Source organism: Lissotriton vulgaris, chromosome 1_1, assembly GCF_964263255.1.
Source record: "Lissotriton vulgaris chromosome 1_1, aLisVul1.2, whole genome shotgun sequence".
NCBI classification, from domain to species: domain Eukaryota; kingdom Metazoa; phylum Chordata; class Amphibia; order Caudata; family Salamandridae; genus Lissotriton; species Lissotriton vulgaris.
This window is the reverse complement of record NC_141685.1, coordinates 1,908,965,202-1,908,990,713: the sequence shown is the minus strand read 5'-3', so window position 1 is coordinate 1,908,990,713 and position 25,512 is coordinate 1,908,965,202. Positions and strand designations below refer to the sequence as shown.

General features: G+C 42.1%; 1 protein-coding gene across 1 annotated transcript in view; it reads left to right on the top strand.

The window, feature by feature from the left end:
• Nucleotides 1-25,512, top strand: part of LOC147751376 (uncharacterized) — a 204,919-nt gene that overhangs the window by 50,043 nt on the left and 129,364 nt on the right. Inside the window, exon 2 of the mRNA XM_086933190.1 lies at nt 20,451-20,527. Within this exon, the coding sequence (XP_086789316.1) occupies nt 20,513-20,527 (15 nt within the window). The 5' untranslated portion in view covers nt 20,451-20,512. The remainder of the gene's footprint in view (nt 1-20,450; nt 20,528-25,512) is intronic.

The window sequence follows — 25,512 nt, the reverse complement described above, 5'->3', positions numbered from 1 at the left end:
TGTTGGCATTTGGACTCTGAGCACTTTACCACTGCTGACTAGTGCTAAAGTTCATGTGGTCCTTCCCTAAACATGGTAACATTGGTGTATACATAGTTGACATATTTAGTTTTACTTGCAAGTCCCTTGCAAAGTGGTATATCTTATACCGAGGGCCTGTAACCTAAATGCTACTAGTGGACCTGCAGCACTGATTGTGCCACCCTCAAGATTAGCCTTTCAACCCTGTCTCAGGTCTGCCATTGCAAGGCCTGTGTGTGCAGTTTACTACCACTTCGACTTGGCATTTAAAACTACTTGCCAAGTTTTAAACTCCCCTTTTATTACACATAAGGTACCCCTAAGGTAGGTCATTGGTAGCTCATAGGGCAGGGTGCTGTGTACGTAAAAGGTAGGACATGTACTGTTACGTTTTACATGTCCTGGTTGTGACAAACAGCTAAATTAGCATTTCACTACTATAAGGCCTATTCCTCTCCCAGGCTAACATTGGAAATTTCTTAAAACCCCTTTAAACTGTAATTCCGGATTAGAACAGAGTAGCTGCATTACGTTTCATATCTATGACATGATAATGATAAATCTTCTTTACTGGTAAAGTTGAACATTATTGTTTTTGAAATACCACTTTTAGAAAGTGTTTTTTTAACTATGGGCGGGAGAGTGGAGGGGAGGGTTGAACCTGTACAAACACCCAAAGTAGACCACAACAATAATTTAGATACAAAAATTGTTTGGGCGTGCCTTATGAATTACTGCGTTCAACAGACCACTTTACCAACCAGAGTGGTTTGGTGTTTTATTCCAACTTTTATTTTTTAATTTGTTTATATAATACCTTTAAACATTTAAAGCATGTCATAGAGAAGAACAGTGATTTTTAAATATTCAACACAACATCAAGAAATAACAGCACAAATGACGTTCGACGAGTAAATAACCAATAAAATGACAAAACATGACAAAAACTGACAAAAGAGACGATTGACCATTCCTAAATTTGACAATGAAACAATAGCGGCACAGATTGTTTACATTTTCACACTCCTGCAGCCTGCCATACACAGCTAGCTAATGCATCAATTACACCAGGCGAATTGCCTTGTTTGAACACTGTATTATTCAGTTGAATGATGATGTTTACAGCTAGCTGGGGTGGATCAACGCGTTTCAGAACCCTACTTTTCTTTTTGGGTTCTCCTCAGGACGAGGACAGGTCGAACACTACAATATTGTAAAACAAAAAAGAATTGTATCACCTGGGTGTCCCTGTATTTGAATATCCAACAAACCTGTGGCAACAATATAACGTGTATTCTTACTATTCAGGGGTGGTGATCACAGGTGCTGTATGGCAATTAATGGCTCGCAAAACTGCATAGTGTAGAGAAAATTCTAAAAAGTAGAAAGAAATTAACACATTTACCAAGCTGTGAGGCAAACCGCTCTAACGTTGGTGCAATCCATTATAACATCACTGTTCAGCAATTGCTCTTAGTTCTAATCAATACCAGAATTGTGTGTAACTTGCCTTTTGCCTGTAATGAGTAGTGTCAAATGATGATAACGTTGATGAGTTTTGGCAAAGCGTTGTGTGGAATAGGGCTTGAGCGACAGCTTTATAAAATATAAAAAGAGGCACGACTTGTGCTATAATTCAACGGTTGAAATCATACGGCAATTCTGCGCGATATTCTTATGGTGCAGAGACATACCTCACTTAGTTGATTTTATCATAGGAGATACCCTCGTTTCGTAAATTATTTGCGGTCTAATCAGTTTCCAAATTCAAGGGGTGCAGCACTGTACACGTTCTGTCAGTGGAACCTGAAATATAAAGAGGATTACATGTTTCCATGCATCTGTTCTTGTCTACTGTCCAGGATCTTTAAAGCTAATAGGCATAACAGAAGCTGGGTAAAGACTCACTGATTTCCTGCTGTAACTTGATGCCCAGCTGGGGACGTGTTCGTGTGGTATTTTCGGAAGATAAAAAGTGAAGCTAAATGTAAGCGCAATGGGCCCATCAACAACTAAATACATCTATGTGCTGTTGCGTGAGTGCTAACAAGAAAGAATTGCCTGATTTTACAAATGTAGCACCCTAACTGCGTCCCTCGACGATCTTTCATTGGCGGCATCTCCCCAAGCCGGAACTTGTGGATGCCTCTTGCAGGGTGGTCTGCTTTATGAGTTCTGATGCGCATGTGCGCTTAGCATGTTGGTACTTGTGGTTAAAATGGTAGATTTTGTTTTTACATGGGAATACAAATTTTGGCAAGTTTAGTGGCATTACACAAACCAATTTTGGAGCATATTGCAAACTGGTGGAATAAAGTCTAATAATTTCGGACATCTCATTCAGTCTCAACAAGGCTGTATCGAGGCGCATAATTAGAAAGGCTTCTCGTTGGAGAAGTGATCGTTCCATATCTCCCCTTCTCTGGTTCAATTTGATCACACTTAGTACTGTCCACCTAAGGTTTTTTTTTTAGTATTTTTAAGCTCTTGGAAGTGAGCGTCGAGAGGTGCATTGGGTACATTCTTTTCAATCCTTGATCGATGATCAAAGGACATGGATACATTCTTGGTCTTACAATTTAAAAATTCAGTGTGCTTCCACTTGTCTGTTCAATTCATGAATTCTGCACCCTCAATCGTTGAGCTACATGCTTAGCATGTACCACATTTGTGGTGTCCCTCAACCGGCTGTAGATTCAAGAAGGGACGTAATGAATCTGATTTCTTTGGGGGAATCATCCGATGCTCGTATGATGCGTTGGCCAATGCTCATGTTTTTTTCAGTGCAAATAAAGGAATTTGAAGATTGATATCAGTATCCTTTACCAAATGCCAATTCTGGCGAATGATTTTCTTGAATGAATTGGTATATGGGCCAAACGTGGAAATACATACTAGACACGTCAGGGTATTTTTAGGTTGTTTTTCCAGGAGTACTCCACGTGGTGTGAACCATGCTCTTTTACACGAATGTTTCAGCAATTTAGATGGGTATCCCTCCTCCTTTAATTTCTCAGTCAACATTTTCAAATGAATTTCATAGTCTTCTTTACAGGTACGGTTGCGCCATATGCACAAGTACTGACCGTACGGCAGGTTGGCCTTAAGTCTTTTTGGATGATGTCTTTGAAAGTGGAGCGCCGTGTTTTTGTCCGTGGGCTTTGTGTATAAGGTTGTAATCAAACCATCTTCAGTAGGCCGTACCTCCACATCTAAAAATGTTAAGCTGGTTGTTCTATGAGCCAAGCTGAATTGAATGTCTGGGTTACGGTCATTCAACCCCACATGGAATTTAAGAAGTTGTTCTTTCGTTCCAGTCCAGATGCACCATACATCATATATATCAATACCATTGAGCCAAGTATTCACTGAAGGGGTTGTTCTTATAAATGTGTCGCTCCTCATATCTCGCCATGTAGAGGACCGCCATCTCCGGCGCAAAGGGACAACCCACGGCGGTCCCTTTCACTTGGAGGAAGAAGTCATTTTCAAACTTGAAGTAGTTATGCTTCAATGCCAGTGCAGCAAAGCCCACAATGAATTGGGTCGGAATCTGATGGGGGCATTCTCTGCTCTCCAAATAAGATACCAAAACGTCCAGCGCATCTTCCTGGGGGATTTGCTTGTATAAAGACACAACTTCCAGGGTGACCAGTCTGTAACTACGTGGATTGAATTGGAAACCTTCGATTTTGTTGAGGAAGTCTGTGGTGTCCCTCAGATAAGATTTAACAATCTTCAAATATTCTTTGAGGAAAAATCCACGTACTTGGCTCAAGTACTGAATCACAACCCGAAACTTTGGGGCAGCCAGGTGGGACAGTGGCATTTTTGTGGACCTTAGGGAGGAAGTAAATCACAGGTGTCCTTGGATGTTGTTTTGTGAGGTACTCGTATTCCTTAGGGCCTAAGATGCCGGCTTCTAACCCTTCGTCAGCCATGGTTTTGATCTCATTTTTAATCTGTTTTAGTGGTTCTGATGAGATCTTCCGGTGCCATGTTTCGTTACCCACATGCTTCTGTTCTTCTTCAAGAGAGACCATACCACCGTAGCACTACCTTTATCGGCCGGCTTGATAACCAACTCCTTATCATCTTTGAGCTCCTTAATCGCCAGTCGTCTTTTGCCCGGCATGTTCCTTTTAACAAACACCTTCTGATGTTTCAGTTGACTGAGGGAGGATAGGACCACTTGTTCAAATGCAATAATACTTTTTGGGATGGTATTAGATGAAGGGCAGAATGCTGACTTGTTGAGAAGACCAGATGTTTCCCGGGTAATAGGAATCTCTTTGTCTTTGAAAAATGTATGGAGCCTGATTTTTCTAAAAAGTTCCATGGCTTCGATCTTAAGATGGACCAGATCTTGTTTCTGGCTAGGAGTAAATTTCAGGCCCAGCTCAAGGGCCGCTTCTGGGTCCAGTTTCAAATTCTTTTGGGATAAGTTGACAATGGATGTCTTCTTCACGACTTGTACTATTGGCGCGTGGTGCGAATTTCCCATGGTTGGGGTTTGTATTGTTCTTGCTTCTGCTGGTGGCCTCCTCCTAAAAAATTACTGGTGTTTTTTCGCTGCTGGTTAGCTTTTGATGGACCTTTGCCTGCGTATGAGTCAGACGACGATGTCTCAGAAAAAGTCAGGAACTTACGTCTGGATCTGCCTCTGTATTCCGGTAGAGCCCTATGAGATTCCTCTCTCGTATAGAAGTCCTCTCTCAAGTATGGATAAACTGTTTCCGAGGTAAACGATTTTTTATAACATTCAAACTTTGTGTTCTTGAAATTTGTTGTCTTAATATTTAAAGGTCGAGACCTCCTTTCCAATCTTCTCTAGTAGAGTTTTAGCCTCTGAGACTGAATGGTTGTCCTTAATTGATTGGATACATTGTTCAATTTCGTCCGCTTGAGTGCGACAAAGCCTTTGTGCCATTTCACTGGAGTGCACTATCAAATCTCTACTGCACTCCGTGCTGATACACTAAAGCCCTTCTTATATTCCGGGTCTTCCGTGAAGATCACCGGGACATTCTTTATTTGTAGTCCCCACGGAATAGTACCTACCTTCAGGTTTTCTAAAAGGAAATAACCATGCAGTTCGGTTCTAATCTGCTTTTTCAGTAACCAAAGTAGTTTTTCTCTGACTCGTTTTGTGTTTTTGAAGTAGAACTTAAGTTAACAGTGGGGAACAGGGACGGTGCTGAAATAAGTAATTGAATATGCTCCTCAGTGAAGGAAAGTGTATCCTTCTCTGACATGACCACTGTTCGGTAGTGCCTTGTGTAACGGAACCAGAGGAAAGCAATTTGAAACCCCTTGGGTAGGTATTTCAAGAATACCCACACTGGTGGAAGCCCGCTCAAAATTGTTTTAACTATGGGGGGTTGAGCCTGTACTAACACCCAAACTAGGACTCAAGAATAACTTAGAACAAAAAATTGTTTGGGCGTGCGTTATGAATTACTGTGTTCAACAGACCACTTTAACAACCAGAGTGGTTTGGTTTCTTTATTCCACCTTTCATTTTTTCATTTGTTTATATAATACATTTAAGGCATGTCATAGAGAAGAACAGTGATTTTTAAATATTCAACACAACATCAAGAAATAACACAAATTACGTTCGACGAGTAAATAACCAATAAAATGACGAAACATTACAAAAACTGACAAAAGAGACGATTGACCAGGCCTAAATTTGACAATGAAACAATAGCGGCACAGATTGTTTACCTTGTCACACTCCTGCAACCTGCCATACACAGCTAGCTAATGCAACAATAACATCAAGCGAATTGCCTTGTTTGTGTACTGTATTATTCAGTAGAATGATTAAGATTACAGCTAGCTGGGGTGGGTTGAATGTCTTTTGTGCTGTTATTTCTTGAATAAAGACACCATACCACTCTAGTTGTTAAAGTGGTCTCAAAAGAAAGAAGGGACAGTGGAAACTTCCTAATTGTAGCACCTAACCCAAATCACCCCCAAGTTTTTAAGTCGCCCCTGTAGTTTGTATGGGCGAAGTGTGTGCACACTGGTTAACACCCACTGTCACAGTGATAGTTCATCCAAGAACTCAAGTAATCAATACATAAATGCAAAGGTGCACCACACAAATTACAGAACTACAATGCCAATAATCACAGACGTAGGTTTTCTTAGTTGTAATTTTCTTTATTCCAAAAAAAATGTACAATCAAAACACGGGTGTTCGCAGCCGACGCATTTCGTCCTCAAGGGACTTCTTCAGGGCTGCCATAAAAACACATACACATACAATTAAAATCTGAGTTTAAAAAACTTGTTCATCCAGATAACCAGACTTTGTTACAGTTAGTGACCTAGAAGTTATATTGTTACAATCGACCACTATGGTCAAACTCATTAGGAGCCTATGCAACCAATTTTAACATTTTTATCTCAAGCTGATTTTCATTTGAGATGGGAAAACAACAACATATAATATATTCGTCATCATATACGCTTTTCATATGATGGATAATCTAATCCAATGTCCATAAAGGTTACATTAGTAAGAGACAAAAATTTGAAAGAGAGTAGATGAATCTGGAGAGAGAGTGAATAGGGTAAAGTGAAATAGAAGGAACAGATCCCAGGAACAGAGGAATGTGCTGTAGGGGAGAGACACTCTTTTACTTCTCATCTTGCAAATGTAAAGAAAGGGGTCCCACATACCAAATTCTTTTGAGTTTGAGTATAGATAGTTGTCGTAATGGGTAGGTAGTTTCTTTGTAACTGAACGTTTCAAAGGATCTCTTAATTAGTAGTATTGGGAAGCCTAAAAAAAAAAAAAGGACGGAACAAAATCACATAAGAGGTTTGCCAGGGGGGAACGCAAGTGCCTAAGTACCCGTTGTAGCATTGGACTTTCCCAGGAGACAAGCAGGATAACTCTTTGCCTTAATCATATTTCCATGAAACATCAACATTTATATTTAAGTAATCTTGGGAATCCACAAGCCTAAAAGGTGTTAATATACCTCAATAATGATGTCTTTATGCTGAAACACTATGTCTGTATGTTGAGACATCCCTAAGGAAAAATACATTTCCATGCAATGTCCACATTTATGTTTAAGAAATCTTCGGAATCCACAAGCCTAAGAAGTATCTATACAACTCAATCATGATACCTTTGTGCCGAAGCACCGTGTTTTTATAGTGAGACATCCCTAAAGAAAATTGCATACTTCTTATTGAATGAGAGCCCTGTCCAGATTGATGTCTCAGATGTACTCAAATTATTATATTTAAATTGAAGTTGTGACTCACCACAAAATTAGTTATACGCGCAAACAAGTAGTCAGAATGTAAGTCGTTTCAAAAATTTGGCAAGACGTCTATAAACAGTCCTGAGAGAATGATAAATGAATTTAGTGGTAATGGGCAAATGTGAATTATGTATGATAACATATCGTCAACTAGAAGTGGATGCATAACCTTACCTCTTTAGTTACTATATAGACTAAGGTTCAGAGGGAGATGGACAGAGAAACGATTGTTCCATCAGGGATGACTCTGAAAGATAGGAAGACCACACAATATGTCTATTAGTCTGATGTTGATGATCCGTATCCATTTACTAGGATATATGCACAATGCGGTCATATGTTTCTTGTTAAAAATTAAGCCCAATTTCAAATAAGAAAAAGTGTGTCTATCATATTAGTATTTTAAACTATGAGACACACAGATCTAAAAGCCCATATATCATGCCTTGAGTATATTTCCAAGATAAATAAAAACGGTTGAGTATTTAAAGGAGGCCTCAAACTGCAACTGGACATAACTTCCTCAGTAGTTTAAAATGGCCAGTAGTGTAAGCTGCAAGAACAATCTAGAGAGGGAATCTAGACCGTGCATAAAGGATAAATGTGTAAGTGTCAAGTTCTAAAACTTCTAATGGGACCAATGACAATTTACTCAGAGTGGAGTGTGACTAGGCAAAGGCTGTCCCCCTGAAAAGTAAAGGCTATTCCTAATTAAACCCAAACGCGCTAGTAAACCCAGAGGTTTTCTACTTAAAAGAGCACTCCTACAGCGCTTACCTTGATAAAGTATAAGTTCCCTGCATCCTCCTTCCTCGTACCGCCCCATGTAAAAAAACAGCTTCCTTACCGGAATAGAGCACAAAAGTGTTACATCCCCTCGTGATATTTATAGTGCAACCTCATTCTAAATTGGAATCACCTGTGTTCCAATCTCCCGCCGCCGGCACGTCATATCTGCCATCTTGGGAAAGTCCTGAAGTCTATCCCCATGGGTGGTGGCCATATTTGTAATGTATTAGGGGTAGGTGAGAGAAAAACATTATTTAAGAATATGAGTCCAACCAGCCACTTGGTAAGAATTTTATTCTTGAATGCGTTTACGTCAATTCTTTATCGTAGATGCTTTAACAGAAAGCCAATCACTATGTTACAATTTATGCCACTAACGCTACGTGTCGGCCATATGTAAGACACGAAGCTGGTCTCAAAGGAATAACAGCCATGTTGCGGAAACATAAAAGTTTATATGGAGTATACCTCTCAAAATAGAAAGACCCCGCATCCGCAGGGAATAAGATCATTTACCCTAACTCGCTACAATCAAAGAAAGAAATGTTCCCATTGCTTCTTTATTAAGGGGATTTTTTAATGTAAACATGAAAATGCTGTATTAACCTGACCCTAAAATCCCATAATCCGGATTCGATTTTAGGTGTATTTCATGTGCGAGCGTTAGTTATAGACCACATGATAATAAGTAGTTGTGACCATCAGGCTCGAGAATAAAATTTATTCGAGCAAATACGGAGATCACAACCAAGGACAACGGGAGGCAGAAAACGGCAGCTATATTGGAGAGTCGAAGGTTGCACTTACATATACACGGTAACACCGATATCTATTTGGAAGCCCCACAGAAATCCGAGGGCTATCCACAGATTGTTGGTGAATTGAATAGAGATCAATAACGATTTAATAAGAAACAACCCCAAAAAATTTAGTAATCCATCACCCCAAGGTATGAAAGTGAGAAAAGAATTTTTGAAGCATCTAGAAAAAAAAGAAAGAGAAAATAAAATAAATAAAAGAAAAAGGGTAAAGAGTTTTTCTTTTTGGGATTAGAAGGCACGTGTAAAGTGAGTATGAAGAAAGGATAGAAGGGGAGTTCTCCGATGGGCTGTCAATACAGTCCAACTCAATATAACAATAGCAAATTTGTAATTTGTTATGGTAATGGTTTCATCATTAGTTATGGGAACATGCTATATCTCCAATAACATTGGCATTCACAATAATAACAAATTGTGATAAATTCAGTGAGTTCCATGCCAACATTTGTGTTAGATGATCTACATATGTTCAATATGATGTTACAAATGAATAATTCTTATATGGGCAAATTTACATATTTCCTAATCATACCAAAATGAAAGAGCCCGAAACTTGCATATTGCAACATATAGTTTAACATGTCATTATATCGCCTAAGTTCAGGCTTTGCGAACTACTGATTTGGAACAAGCTGATGGTCTTAACATGGTTATTCAAACATTCACTATGTTTATACATACTGATACTATAACAGGAATCCCTATTCATCCTTCTCTTTTCTCAAACAGAAAACATAGCCTTGTTGGTCTAAAAAAATCGCTGGTAATAACCCTTATGTTATAGTTAAAATTGAAAGGATTTCTGCATTCAGCAAGAGAGGGGGGGTTCACACTAATAAATGATGCATCTCGTCATCAAAATTATGACCCAATTCCACACTTCTCAATCTACAGATCCATTCTGCTTCCTTCTTTCGAAGGGACAGAATCCTGTCTCCACCTCGTGGGTGTGCAGGTACATGATCAATCCCCATAAACCACAGATCATCTTCGGGTTTATGCTTTTCTTGCATATGAAGAGTCATCGCATATTTGTGATCACCATTCCGGCGTGCACGAACATGCTCTTGGATTCTCAATTTGAGGGGTCGTTTTGTGCTGCCCACATAGATTTTTTCACAGGGGCAGCCCACAATGTATATTACAAAGGTTGTATTGCAATTGATTAGGTGTTTCATCTGATGTATCTTTGGTGTATTGAAGCAAAACTCCTTTGTTTTATCTCTGCCCATTTTACAGACATTACACCCCCTACAGGTGTGGAAGCCCACAGTCTTTGGTAGGCGCCAACATGTTTTTTTCTTTTCTGTGGTCACATAGCTTGGACATAGCATATTTCTCAAATTTCGTCCTCGTCTATATGTTACCTTTGGTTTTGTTGGTACAATATTGGCCAAACTTGGTATCTCTGTTAAGAAGTGCCAAATTTTTCTTAAGGTATTGTAGATTCTACTGTTTTCATCAGTGTATTTTGTCTCAAAGGCCACAGGAGCATTTTGTTGTTTCTTGCAGGGCATGGTCACAAGAGTAGTTTCCCTTTTCACCTTGTTGACTCTTTCCTTAGCCTTACACAGTATTTTTGGTGGGTAACCTCGCTGGAGAAATCGTTTCTCTGTTTCACCAATGTTAGTGATGAAGGACTCCTCCGTGCTGCAATTCCGCCGCATGCGGAGCATCTCCCCATATGGTATGTTTTTAATACCATGGCGGGGGTGTGAACCTTTGAAATGCAACATACTGTTGCACACTGTCGTTTTTCTAGGGGTCCTACTGTTGATTTTATTGTCCTCAATGAAGAAAGAAGTCAATCTGTTTGTCACTGAATTCCATGGTAAATCGGACATTGTATGGGTTGTCATTAAGATACAAAATTGACCACCGTGACCTTTCACTTTTTTTAAGTTTTTCCAATTTTTGAAATTTAGCCTTTTAGGTTTGGGGTTCTGTCCCAATCAGTCAGGGGACGATACTGAGATATTTGTTGATCTTTTTAAATTTGTTCGTACCTTAAAATTGAAAGATCACTTTGTCAGGAACCCAATCTCTAAAGGTAAATGTACTGATGTCAATGTTGTTTACACTCATACTGTAAGTGAAATAAACTTGTTGCAAACAATGATGTCAGTGGAATTGGAGACCTCTATTGATATGGACTTGATTTGTCAAGAATTAGAAATTGTGGAAAATGTGTCAACTGACAGTGGCCTTAAACCAAGGTCAACATTTATACCAGTAGGAACACATCCAAATATAGAAATCTTCAAAAACAGAGTAGCATCAGGGTTTCGCCAATTGATTGATCATCCCACCCGCTCAAAATCTAGTGTTCAGAACCTAACCCCTAAAGAAAAGCTGGCCCTGAAAAACTTAAAATCAGACAACTCCATTGTTATCCGCGAAGCGGACAAGGGGGGCAATGTTGTCCTTATGAAGAAAATGGACTACATTAATGAAATTAATCGTCAACTTTCAGATACCACCTGCTATACAAAACTTACTGGCAACCCCATTGCTAGATTGGTAGCCTAAATAAATATGAGACTAACGGACTGGCGAGAAACCGGACTACTAAGTGAAGAGGAACACAGATATCTGACAGTTTCCAATCCAAACTATCCCTGTATATACATCCTGCCCAAAATTCATAAGGGCGGCCCATTTCACCTGGCCGCCCTATCATCTCTGGGGTCAATTCACCGACCGAAAGATTGTCAGAGTATGTTGATGTATACATCCAACCCTTTGTTCAGAATCTGCCCGCATATATTCGGGACACAAAGGACCTACTCTCCAAATTTGAGGGTTTAACATGGGGAGACAGCATGTTGTTTGTCACCCTGGATGTTGCAAGCTTATATACTTGCATAAAGAAGGAGTTTGGTATGAATGCATTGGCCTTCTTCTTGGGCCAGAGAACAGCAGATCCTTTACTTCACAACGAAGTTCTAATAGAAATGACAGATATCATCCTGTCAAAGAACTTCTTTCTCCATGACTCGATCTGGTTCCAGCAGGTACAGGGTACGGCAATGGGATCCAGGTTTGCTCCCGCTTACGCCGGCCTGTTTATGAGTTGGTTTGAGCGAGAGCATGCCTGGGGCCGACATGCGGCAAAGTGGTCAGATCATGTGATATTCTGGGGCAGGTATAGTGATGATGTTATCATACTCTGGAATGGACCTGCCCCAGAACTGTTGTCATATTATGACTATCTAAATGACAACCCATACAATGTCCGATTTACCATGGAATTCAGTGACAAACAGATTGACTTCTTGGACATGACTTTCTTTATTGAGGACAATAAAATCAACAGTAGGTCCCATAGAAAAACGACAGCGTGCAACAGTATGTTGCATTTCAAAAGTTCACACCCCCGCCATGTTATTGAAAACATACCATATGGGGAGATGCTCCGCATACGGCGGAATTGCAGCACGGAGGACTCCTTCATCACTAACATTGGTGAAACAGAGAAACGATTTCTCCAGCGAGGTTACCCACCAAAAATACTGTGTAAGGCTAAGGAAAGAGTCAACAAGGTGAAAAGGGAAACTACTCTTGTGACCATGCCCTGCAAGAAACAACAAAATGCTCCTATGGCCTTTGCGACCAAATACACTGATGAAAACAGTAGAATCTACAATACCTTAAGAAAGCATTGGCACTTATTTACAGAGATACCAAGTTTGGCCAATATTGTACCAACAAAACCAAAGGTAACATATAGACGAGGACAAAATTTGAGAAATATGCTATGTCCAAGCTATGTGACCACAGAAAAGAAAAAACCATGTTGGCTCCTGCTAAAGACTGTGGGCTTCCACACCTGTAGGAGGTGTAATGTCTGTAAAATGGGCAGAGATAAAACAAAGGAGTTTTGCTTCAATACGCCAAAGATACATCAGATCAAACACCTAATCAATTGCAATACGACCTTTGTAATATACATTGTGGGCTGCCCCTGTGAAAAAATCTATGTGGGCAGCACAAAACGACCCCTCAAATTGAGAATTCAAGAGCATGTTCGTGCACGCCGGAATGGTGATCACAAATATGCGATGACTTTTCTTATGCAAGAAAAGCATAACCCCGAAGATGATCTGTGGTTTATGGGGATTGATCATGTACCTGCACACCCACGAGGTGGAGACAGGATCCTGGCCCTTCGAAAGAAGGAAGCAGAATGGATCTGTAGATTGAGAAGTGTGGATTTGGGTCATCATTTTGATGACGAGATGCATCATTTATTAGTGTGAACCCCCCCCCCCCCCCCTCTCTCTTGCTGAATGCAGAAATCCTTTCAATTCTAACTACAACATAAGGGTTATTACCAGCGATTTTTTTTTTAGACCAACTAGGCTATGTTTTCTGTTCGAGAAAAGAGAAGGATGAATAGGGATACCTGTTATTGTATCAGTATGTATAAACATAGTGAATGTTTGAATAACCATGTTAAGACCATCAGCTTGTTCTAAATCAGTAGTTCGCAAAGCCTGAACTTAGGCGATATAATGGCATGTTAAACTATATGTTGCAATATGCAAGTTTCGGGCTCTCTTTCATTTTGGTATGATTAGGAAATATGTAAATTTGCCCATATAAGAATTATTCATTTGTAACAACATTTTGAACATATGTAGATCATCTATCACAAATGTTGGCATGAAACTCACTGAATTTATCACAATTTGTTATTATTGCGAATGCCAATGTTATTGGAGATTTAGCATGTTCCCATAACTAATGATGAAACCATTACCATAACAAATTACAAATTTGCTATTGTTATTGTGAGTTGGACTGTATTGACAGCCCATCGGAGAACTCCCCTTCTATCCTTTCTCCATACTCACTTTACACGTGCCTTCTAATCCCAACAAGAAAAACTCTTTACCCTTTTTCTTTTATTTCTTTTATTTTCTCTTTCTTTTTCTTCTAGATGCTTCAAAAATTATTTTCTCTCTTTCATACCTTAGGGTGATGGATGGATTACTAAATTTTTTGGGGTTGTTTCTTATTAAATCGTTATTGAGCTCTATTCAATTCACCAACAATCTGTGGATTGCCCTCGGATTTCTGTGGGGCTTCCAAATAGATATCGGCGTTACCGTGTATATGTAAGTGCAACCTTGGACTCTCCAATATGGCTGCCGTTTCCTACCTCCCGTTGTCCTTGGTTGTGATCTCCGTATTTGCTCGAATTAAATTTATTCTCGAGCATGATGGTCACAACTACTTATTATCATGTGGTTTATAAATAACGCTCGCACATGAAATACACCTAAAATCGAATCCGGATTATGAGATTTTAGGGTCAGGCTAATACGGCATTTTCGTGTTTACATTAAAAAATCCCCTTAATAAAGAAGCAATGGGAACATTTATTTCTTTGATTGTAGCGAGTTAGGGTAAATGATCTCATTCCCAGCGGATGCGGGGTCTTTCTATTTTGAGAGGTATACTCCATATAAACTTTTATGTTTTCGCAACATGGCTGTTATTCCTTTGAGACCAGCTTCGTGTCTTACATAAGATGGCCGACACGTAGCGTTAGTGGCATAAATTGTAACATAGTGATTGGCTTTCTGTCAAAGCATCTACGATAAAGAATTGACGTAAACGCATTCAAGAATAAAATTCTCACCAAGTGGCTGGTTGGATTGATATTCTTAAATAATGTTTTTCTCTCACCTACCCCTAATACATTACAAATATGGCCGCCACCCATGGGGATAGACTTCAGGACTTTCCCAAGATGGCAGATATGACGTGCCGGAGGCGGGAGATTGGAACACAGGTGATTCCAATTTAGAATGAGGTTGCACTATAAATATCACGAGGGGATGTAACACTTTTATGCTCTATTCCGGGAAGGAAGCCGTTTTTTACGTGGTGCGGTACGAGGAAGGAGGATGCAGGGAACTTAGTACTTTATCAAGGTAAGCGCTGTAGGAGTGCTCTTTTAAGTAGAAAACCTCTGGGTTTACTAGCGCGTTTGGGTTTAATTAGGAATAGCCTTTACTTTTCAGGGGGACAGCCTTTGCCTATTCACACTCCACTCTGAGTAAATTGTCATTGGTCCTATTAGAAGTTTTAGAACTTTACACTTACACATTTATCCTTTATGCACGGGTCTAGATTCCCCTCTCTAGATTGTTCTTGGCAGCTTACACTACTGGCCATTATAAACTACTGAGGAGGTTATGTCCAGTTGCAGTTTGAGGCCTCCTTTAAATACTCAACCGTTTTTATTTATCTTGGAAATATACTCAAGGCATGATATATGGGCTTTTAGATCTGTGTGTCTCATAGTTTAAAATACTAATATGATAGACACACTTTTTCCTATTTGAAATTGGGCTTAATTTTTAACAAGAAACATATGACCGCATTGTGCATATATCGTAGTAAATGGATACGGATCACCAACATCAGACTAATAGACATATTGTGTGGTCTTCCTATCTTTCAGAGTCATCCCTGATGGAACAATCGTTTCTCTGTCCATCTCCCTCTGAACCTTAGTCTATATAGTAACTAAAGAGGTAAGGTTATGCATCCACTTCTAGTTGACGATATGTTATCATACATAATTCACATTTGCCCATTACCACTAAATTCATTTATCATTCTCTCAGGACTGTTTATAGACGTCTTGCCAAATTTTTGAAGACGACTTACATTCTGACTACTTGTTTGCGCGTATAAATAATTTTGTGGTGAGTCACAACTTCAATTTAAATATATTAATTTGAGTACATCTGAGACATCAATCTGGACAGGGCTCTCATTCAATAAGAAGTATGCAATTTTCTTTAGGGATGTCTCACTATAAAAACACGGTGCTTCGGCACAAAGGTATCATGATTGAGTTGTATAGATACTTCTTAGGCATGTGGATTCCGAAGATTTCTTAAACATAAATGTGGATATTGCATGGAAATGTATTTTTCCTTAGGGATGTCCCAACATACAGACATAGTGTTTCAGCATGAAGACATCATTATTGAGGTATATAAACACCTTTTAGGCTTGTGGATTCCCAAGATTTCCTAAATACAAATGTTGATGTTTCATGGAAATATGATTAAGGCAAAGAGTTATCCTGCTTTTCTCCTGGGAAAGTCCAATGCTACTACGGGTACTTAGGCACTTGTGTTCCCCCCTGGCAAACCTCTTATGTGATTTTGTTCCGTCCTTTTTTTTTTTTTTTAGGCTTCCCAATACTACTAATTAAGAGATCCTTTGAAACGTTCAGTTACAAAGAAACTGTCTACCCATTACGACGACTATCTATACTCCAACTCAAAAGAATTTGGTATGTGGGACCCCTTTCTTTACATTTGCAAGATGAGAAGTGAAAGAGTGTCTCTCCCCTACAGCACATTCCTCTGTTCCTGGGATCTGTTCCTTCTATTTCACTTTACCCTATTCACTCTCTCTCCAGATTAATCTACTCTCTTTCAAATTTTTGTCTCTTACTAATGTAACCTTTATGGACATTGGATTAGATTATCCATCATATGAAAAGCGTATATGATGACGAATATATTATATGTTGTTGTTTTCCCATCTCAAATGAAGATCAGCTTGTGATAAAAATGTTAAAATTGGTTGCATAGGCTCCTAATGAGTTTGACCATAGTGGTCGATTGTAACAATATAACTTTTAGATCATTAACTGTAACAAAGTCTGGTTATCTGGATGAACAAGTTTTTTAAACTCAGATTTTAATTGTATGTTTATATGTTTTTATGGCAGCCCTGAAGAAGTCCCTTGAGGACGAAACGCGTCGGCTGCGAACACCCGTGTTTTGATTGTACACCTTTTTTGGAATAAAGAAAATCACAACTAAGAAAACCTACGTCTGTGATTATTGGCATTGTAGTTCTGTAATTGTGTGGTGCACCTTTGCATTTATGTATTGTTAAAGTGGTCTGTTGAACGCTGTAATTCATAACACATGCCCAAATAATTTCTTGTTCTAAAAAACTTTCAGAAAGTGGGCATTTCGCTCCTCTTACCGCTATGTCCCTATGTGTGCCTTGCAACTTGTTTTTAAAACATGTCCATGGAGGGTGACAGCTACACTTTGTGCATTCACTCTACACACACACAGGAAGGGTGGGTGTGACAGAGAACGCATCTGCATTCATCTACATTCTGTTAGCTCTTCCTGGGCAGGAAGAGAAAGGGGGAGCTGACCCTTATATCTCAATATGCAGTGGCCTGTTTCCACACAAAGGACTTATTACCTCCTACTGATAATTTAGTGCCAGGGCTGGGAAGAAAGGCGGACCTGTGGACTTCAAGGCCCTGCTTTGAAATCACCACCACTTCAAAGGCACATTGGGTATAAGTACTGGGGCTCTACTCTAGCAAGGCAATACAGTACTAGACCTGTGAAGAGCTCTGCCAGGAGTAAAGACTGTTGTCCTGCAAAGATTGGCACTCTGCTTGACTGCTGCTCTGGAAGAACTGCGTTTCTGCTTCGCTGCCTGCTGATCTCTGCCCTGCTGAGGATAAGGGCTGGGTCCATCTTACATGAACCCAGAGTGACTCTAAGGGCTTTCTGCTGGCTTGCCACCTATTCGGAAGTCTCAGGGCCATCAAAGACTTCCTATAACTTTGCAACAACACCGGTACTCTGCCATCTGTGAGTCCAGCCCTGGCAAGTGCTGCCAATCCAGTCCTGGGCACTTGTAAGTGAGCTTTTGCTGTACAGAACCATCAAAATCGATGCGTCGATGCCCCTTTTTGCATGGTTACATCTTAACTTTTTTTCCAGATTCATGATGCCAACTTGACTGAGTGTGCCATGGGTCCCTGCCAATCAGGCTCCCAGGGTATGTGTTGTTTCCCAAAACTGTACATTGGTCTCCACAATTGGCTTACCTCTGGGCCACCTGAAAGTCCCTTGTAAACGGTACCCCTGGTTCCAAGGACCTTTTGACCAGAGGGGTCCTTTGAGGGCTGCAGCATGTATTTTGCCACCATCAGAGATCCCTCACCTTAACACTCACAGTGCAGACCAAACTGAAAAGTCGACATGGCACACATCCCTGAGCACCATGCCCACTAACACTGCCAGTAAGTCACCCCTTTAGTACATCTTAAGGCCCTAAAGGCAGGGTGCACCATACAACAGTTGAGAGCACAGGTGCGTGAGCAATATGCCCATACAGGGTGTGCACTTTCATAGATATTGTAAGTGCAGAGAAGCCATTTTGAGTCCTTTGGCTGGGAGTTTGTTGGCATGAATTCCACAGCACCATGATGGCTTTACTGAAGACTGAGAAGTTTGGTACCAAACTTCTCAGCACATTAAACCCTCACTGATGCCAGTGGTTGATTTAATGTAAAATGCCCTCAGAGGCCATCTTAGAGATGCCCCCTGAAAAATGACCTGCTCTGGTGGGGTTCCTGATGGGCTACCAGCCATATGCCACCACCAGACAGCTTTCTGGATCCCTGGGTAGAGATTCCTTCACTCTCTGGGTCCTGAAACAAAGCACATGCCGGGCAGACGTGTTGTGCCTCATCCTCCAGGATGGGTAGGGCCCACAAAGGGGAAGCTTCAAAGGCTTGCTACCTTTGTTAGCTCTTGCCAGCCTCTGCTGCTATTAGCAGCTGGCTCCCACTGGTTCTGATACCCACTTTGGGCGGGAGAATCGGCGGGAAAACCTAGTAAGAAAGGGAGGTGTGGGAGGCGAAGTGAAGCACACATCTCAGTCCCCACATTCATGAAGGTGAGGGGACTCCCCTAATCAGACGAGGCATATGCCCCCTCGCACTGGAGGGTGGCATAAAGGAGGGTGTGAACACTGCCGGATACTGCCCCATTGGTCCCAAACTGCACACTCCTGTAACGCCCCTAAACCTACATATTTAAGAGCACCCCTTAACCTTACTCCTTAGATTGGTCGACTTAAGAAGAAGGACCAAAGAGCCGTACAGCAGTGGAGAAGAAGATGATGACTGACTGACTTGGCCCCAGCCCTACCGGCCTGTCTCCTCCTCCAGAGACCCTGCATCCAGAAACTGGCATGACCTGTAGCCAGCAACTGCAAAAGCCCCTGAGGACCTCTGCTGTCTTCGACAAATACTCCTGTCTCCCATGGACACCGGATTTTTCCAGCAAAGAAACCAACACCAATCCCCGGATCCAGGCAGATCCACGACACTGCAACTGACGCCCATGGCCCTAGTTTGAGTGACTCATCTATCCTGTGAAGTCTCTCCAGTGATCCTGACCTCATCTGCATCGGTGGCTGACCTCTCCAGGACCTCCTTCGACGCCTGCAGCTCCGTTCGAAGGGTCCCCCCCCCCCCGGAACGCGGGCAGATTCAGCGGAGGAAATTTAATGCCCAAAAGGCACCACTGCATCCCCCACCCCAACCTCGGAGAGCCCAGCCGACAGTGCCCAGGTGTCGCTCAGCTTCCAACTTACTTCCCAGCCGTTGGCCGCCTTCGTCCAGCCTCCTGGTCCAAGCCTCTTTCCCAAGGATTGTTGGATAAAATGGTGATCTGACTATTATCCGTGTATAATTAGTTTCAAAGTTATGCACTATAGATCCTAGTGGGGGCATACACACATAGAATACTGTATGGCCCAGGCAGGATCCTAGCAGTACCCCATACGTTAAAGAGGTAGCATTTGACAAGAAATGTGATATGAAGACTATCAATAATGAACAAATCATTTGAGGCCTCTTTTGCCTGGATAGCCGAAGAAAATGGGACATTGTATTGAACGTGGCCTACAGATGCAGTAGAATCAGAGTGGTAGAGCCACCCAGATCTAGAGGTTTCCTAATGCTGTCAGTGGGCATATCTCACTTGTTGAATTTAAAGGTTCTGTGCAGTACAAAGAAGAGTAAAGCTCATATTCACTATTGTTCTCCTGAATGAATTTAAATAACTATTGAAATTAAACAAGCAGTATTCAGCCTCACAACTAACCTTTATTTGAGGAGTCTCTCTTGCTTTGTACTTTTTGTTCAGCCTCCTGGCAAGCTAGATGACTCCTGTTGACTTAACGTGGTGGTGGTGGTAAATGGTAGTTAGGATATCACACCCAGAAAAATGCTGTCATCATCCAAAGTTACATGACGCTGGATTGATGACTCCAACTGCATTACCTGCAACAAACCAAAAACTCCAACCTGCATGGAGACTCAGTAGTGTGAGCTATCATATTTGTACCCCATCAGAGCCTCAGGTTGGAGCCTCCCTGTGCTTTAGTGAGTGGGAGCTTTAGTGAGTGGGAGCCAGAATAATGTGGCTTGGTAGAGGGCTCAAGTGAATGTGAATAAGTATGCGATCTGTCTTGATGATTGAGTTAATATAAGATGGTTGTCTTGTTCATTCTTAATTATTTTAACTGCTGCAGTGCTTGCTAGATGCATTGATAGATGTATTATATATATTGGTTCAGTGTCCTAATACAACATCTCCAGTGCTTGTCTGCTCTGCAAACCGCAGTTTGTAGTAACTTCAGCATGAATGTTTTTTGTTTTCTGCAGGTATCAATTTGCCTTGAAACCCCTGCTCACAGCTCAGCCCTGGCCACTTACTTCCAGTGACAATGGCTTCCGTACTGGTAAGTAACTGCACTACAGCATGGGGACTCCCCACAATTTCTGTGTTAAGTTTGTCTGATGGGCATCATGGAAGTAGGTTTATGGCAATGTAGGAGCTAGTAGAGAAAAACACTTGCTCACTACCCGACTTTAAAGTTCTGAAGCCAACTCGTTGTGAGTTTCTTAATACGGTTTTCTAATATACATACAGATCCTGGTTTAACTAAATATAATTTCAACATTTGACATAGAGAAAATTACATTGATGATGCAAAATACCCAGAATACTTGAAATACTTATTGTTCTTGATGAGGTGTTTTGCACTGTTTTGCTTTACAAAACACTGGCTGAATTGGAAAATATTTTTCGCTTCATTTTCTCCAGCTGCTCGCTTAGTTTGGAAGTTAACTTAGTGTACCTTTTGGTTCTATATAAATGAAGGTTCTGCTGTCTCTTTGCTGTCATGTGTCATTGCTAGTAAGTGTAAAAGACTCTGTTCTTTACTTAAGTGAGATTTATGAAGGGAGGGAGATTCATGGGCAAACAGTTATCAGATCTGTGTATTCGTACCAAACTACTGTGCTTCTCAGTTGTAGTCTTTGTGATAGTTATATAATTGCATTGAGGCTCTGCATTTTCTTGTTCTTTCAAGATCTAATTGAAATGTTTTGGCAAGTATTGTGTGTCACTGGTCAGCTTGGTGGAGAAACAGTAGGCACTCATGCTAAAATGACAGCTCTGACATGCTTAAGTTAGCATCTTTTTCGCTGATTGTCTCATTCAGAGGCTGCATAATATATAGAAATGCATTCAATTTACTGAACATTAAATTATTCAGACAATTGTATTTAATCAGATTTTGCATTATCACGAGAGTGTGTGTACATAAATATGTTTACACACTCAAACAACAATTAATAAGTGGGTTATGGTATAAGCTCAAATTGTCAAACTACTGAAATATGACAGTTAATGTTAGCAATGCACACAACCCATGACAGGTACAGAAACAAGGTCAGTCAAGATAGCGACATGTTGCCATGGTGGGTGGTGCGAGGTATGGTGTGTATTGTGTCTTCTGTGCATTGCCAACCATTGCTCGCAAGTTTCAGTGGCTTGACAAATTTGAGCCAGAACCGTAACTTACTTTTTGACAGTTTTTCTTTTCTTTTATTCATTGAATTGGGTTGGCTGCTCAGGGGATTTGGTACATAGCCTGACCTGTGGCCAGACCCTGCACCCATCCTCTGCTGCTCATAACCTTCGGCCGTAACAGTAGGGACTGGGTGGTAGTGTGGCCCATGGCTAGACCATGCTACCGACCCTTCTTGGTTGTTCAACCTCCAGTGCTCCAGTACTTCAGCCTTGACTGGCAGGGCGGCAGGGCTGCAGTGCAGGCCCTGGCCTGCAGCTTGACCTTGAGAATAATAATTCAAAAGGGGGGTGGGAGAGCCGCGAACATGTGACTGCCGGATTACCCCATTGCCTCATGGTCATTGCAGTTCATTATTCTTCGTTTTTAGTTCGAGGATCACAAAATGTTCAAAGAGTTCATGGCCAGTGCCCGTATATTCTTAAATCATATCCCTAGACACGTGTTTCTGGTTTAATACCTTCATCAGTAGGGAAAAATATTTTCAGAGGTTGCTCGGCATGCCACCGTCATCTCCTCAGGTCAATTACCGCTCCCAATGTGATCCTTGAACTAAACGAAGAATAATGAACTGCAATGACCATGAGGCAATAGGGTAATCCGGCAGTGACATGTTCGCGGCTCTCCTACCCCCTTTTTGAATTGTTTAAAATGGCTCCCGTGAGCCAAACGCTGACGAGCACTGGGAGATGCCTGCACACCGGGAGCGGTAATTTACGCCCTCATGTCCATGGTATTCGCGCAATGCGCAAGCTAGTAGTTCAACTACCAATTCGTATAACAGTGGGGATAGAGGGCAGCCTTGCCTCTGCCAATCGGGATGGGGCCTGTCACCAGATCGTTGACACGGAGCCTGGCAGTGGGCTTATGGTACAATGCTCCTATCGTTTGTAGGAACGGCTCACCCAAGCCGAGCCTCCCCAGCACTAGCGACATGAACGGCCATTAAAACCGCTACAGCTTTTGTGTCTTGTTGTATATGTTGTATGGTGCCTAAAACCGTTCGAATGTTATACGTCAAATTTCTGCTGGGGATGAAACCCGCCTGTTCGGGAGCCACAAGCGCGGGGGCCAGAAGGGCCAGACGGATTGCCAGTATCTTTGCATATATCTTGGCATCCACGTTCAACATGGATAGCGGTCTGTATGAGATGCATTCGCTCGGGAATTTTCCAGGTTTTAGTATAGTAACTATGAGAGCCTCTCTCATGGATGCTGGCAGCTTAGCCAAGTGGGGAACCAGCTTTTCCTGAAACGCTTTATAAAAGCCCACCGTTAAGCCGTCAATACAAGGGGAAACTACCTGAACGCATACTCGTCGGAGCTTCAATTATTTCATCTTTTTCTATGGGCAGTGCTAGAAATTCTCGATGTGCGTTGGTAAGCATGGGCAGTTCTATATGCTCCAAATAGTCCCTAGTCTCATCAGTGAGGTTGCTGCTTTTGGAGGAGTAAAGATCAGAGTAATATCTTCGAAACATATCTGCACTGTCCCTCTCATCTGTGATCATTTGCCCATCCTAGGCCATCAGTTCCGTGACTAAAGGATTACCCCTACTGCCCTTAAGTATTTTTGCTAAGAGCGAGCTCGGCCGCTCCCCCTCCCCATACGTGCGGGCTGTCGCATATTTCCCCATGTGTTGGACTTCCCTGTCCGCTTCTTCATTGTATTCCGTTATTAGGGCCTTAATCTTCTGAGCTACTGCCTCGTCCTGGGTATACTGCTGTCTCCTCTCAAGGGACGCAAGCTGTTTTTCTATCTCTGACAGCCTCTGCCTAATGGTTTTCAGGACACTCAAGTGTTTTGACATCGCAATACCGCGTATATATACTTTGAAGGTCTCCTAAACTGTGCAAAAGTCTTCCACTGAGCCTACATTAATTTTAAAAAAGGTGTCAATTTCCTCCACCAATCCGCCTCTGAACACGGGGTGTAATGATGAGTACGGTGGGAAGCGCCATGTGAATGGGGGGATTGTGTGCTTAGGTGACTCCAATATGAGCAGGATTGGGGAGTGGTCAGATAAAGTACGTGCAAGGACTGTGCATGCCTTAATGCGTGTCAGCACTGGAGAGGACACTATCCAGTAATCAATCCTGGTGTGTGTGTCATGGTACGCCGAGTAATGCGTATAACCTCCCCTCTCCTGGTGTCTGTGCCTCCATACATCTTCTAGTCCCATCGCAGTGAGCTCAGCCTGGAGTGTTAGGGCAGCAGCAGCAGGCCTGCGAGTGAGTCCCGCCGATCTGTCCAAAGCTGGGTCCAATACCAAGTTTAGATCCCCTCCCCACATCACCTGTGTAGCAGGAAATGCACGTACTACCTGCGCCAGACCCTGATAAAAGTCCGGGGAATCATAATTCGAACCATATACATTTAAGACCAACAGTTCCAGTCCCATTCCTACACATTGCGAGATTACATATCTACTGTCAGAGTCAACTTTCAGGAGCGTTAATGTCAGCTTCGATCTAGGGTTGACCCATGTCAGCACGCCTCTGGAGTGAGTCGTGAAACCTGCTGCCGCAATGCGCCCAGCTAATCCCTTATTGAGCAGCATCTTGCTCGTGAGTGGTAGGTGGGTCTCCTGTAAGAGGGCCAGGTCAACTTTCTGTCTTTAGGGATAGCTTAGTACCTTTCGGAGCTTACGGTGGTCATTAAGGCCACGTACGTTCCATGTGAGGGCCCGGAATTCCGCTGGCATATCACCTCGCGTCTTCTCAGGCATATCGGCCATCGGGTTTATGTATAAGCAGTAAATGTGCAGTATAGGCTTTGCAGCTCAGGTCAGGCAGTGTGCTTACACAATAAAACAGCAAACCCCCCCCCCCACATCCTTTTATGTACATGACAATAACAAAACCACCCCCCCCCCCTCCCACAGCGGACCTCCCCCAACCTGGCATCACGGATCCCAATCCCTCCCCACCTCCCGTAAAATCCTACCCTCAACGTTTTAAGTTCCAAGAATCCAAACGGGAGCATTGTGCGCAGGGGCCGAGGTTGCCAAGTCACCCATGGTTTTTGCGGGGAACGAGCACCAATGTGTAACTGCCCCGTGCTGCTCCCGCGGTGGTTTATTAGGTAACACTAGCTATCCTAGGACATTGCTTATCAGTGCCAACACCACAACTTACAGAAACTATCATTTTCAAATGCCTATGCTCTATGTTAGGGGAGTGTTCCTCCCGCTTCATCTGGCATGTCATCTGGACAGAGTACACTTTCCTCAGTCTAGCGCTGTTGCTTCCAGTCTCTCCATTTGTATGCTGTCCCTAAAGAAACTGAGGCTGCCCTAGTCAGAGCCATAGAGACTTGTCACATACACTGTGATGTCCAGCACTACGATAGCGACAGCCAGCTGCTGTCTCCCAGCTTTATCAACCCATAAGTGTCGTAGCCCTCGCATCTTACCGCAGCAAACTTCAAACCATTAGTGGATGTTCACTCCTGATCATCAAGGTGGCTGCTCCCGTCCGCCGCTTTAGTAGGATCAGCAGTGTCTCTGCGTTGTTCCTTAGACCAGCGTTTGAGAGCTTGTTGCAACGCTCGAGAGTCCGTAAATATGTGGGAGTGACCCTGCCGGTTAACCCTCAGCTTTGCCGGGTAAAGCATCGCATAGTCCAGTCCCAGTTCTCTGAGATGTATTCTTGTGAGGGCAAAGTGTTTGCGAGCCTCTTGCACCCTGGCAATGAAATCCGTATACAAGGATATGTTTAATCCCTCATATTGAAGCGTTTTCCTGTCCCGGGCCAACCGTAGTGCTGCATCCCTGTCTCTATAGTTTAGCAGTTTAGCTATAAGGGGGCGTGGTGGAGCTCCCGGGCGCGGGCAGGGCCCCAATGACCGG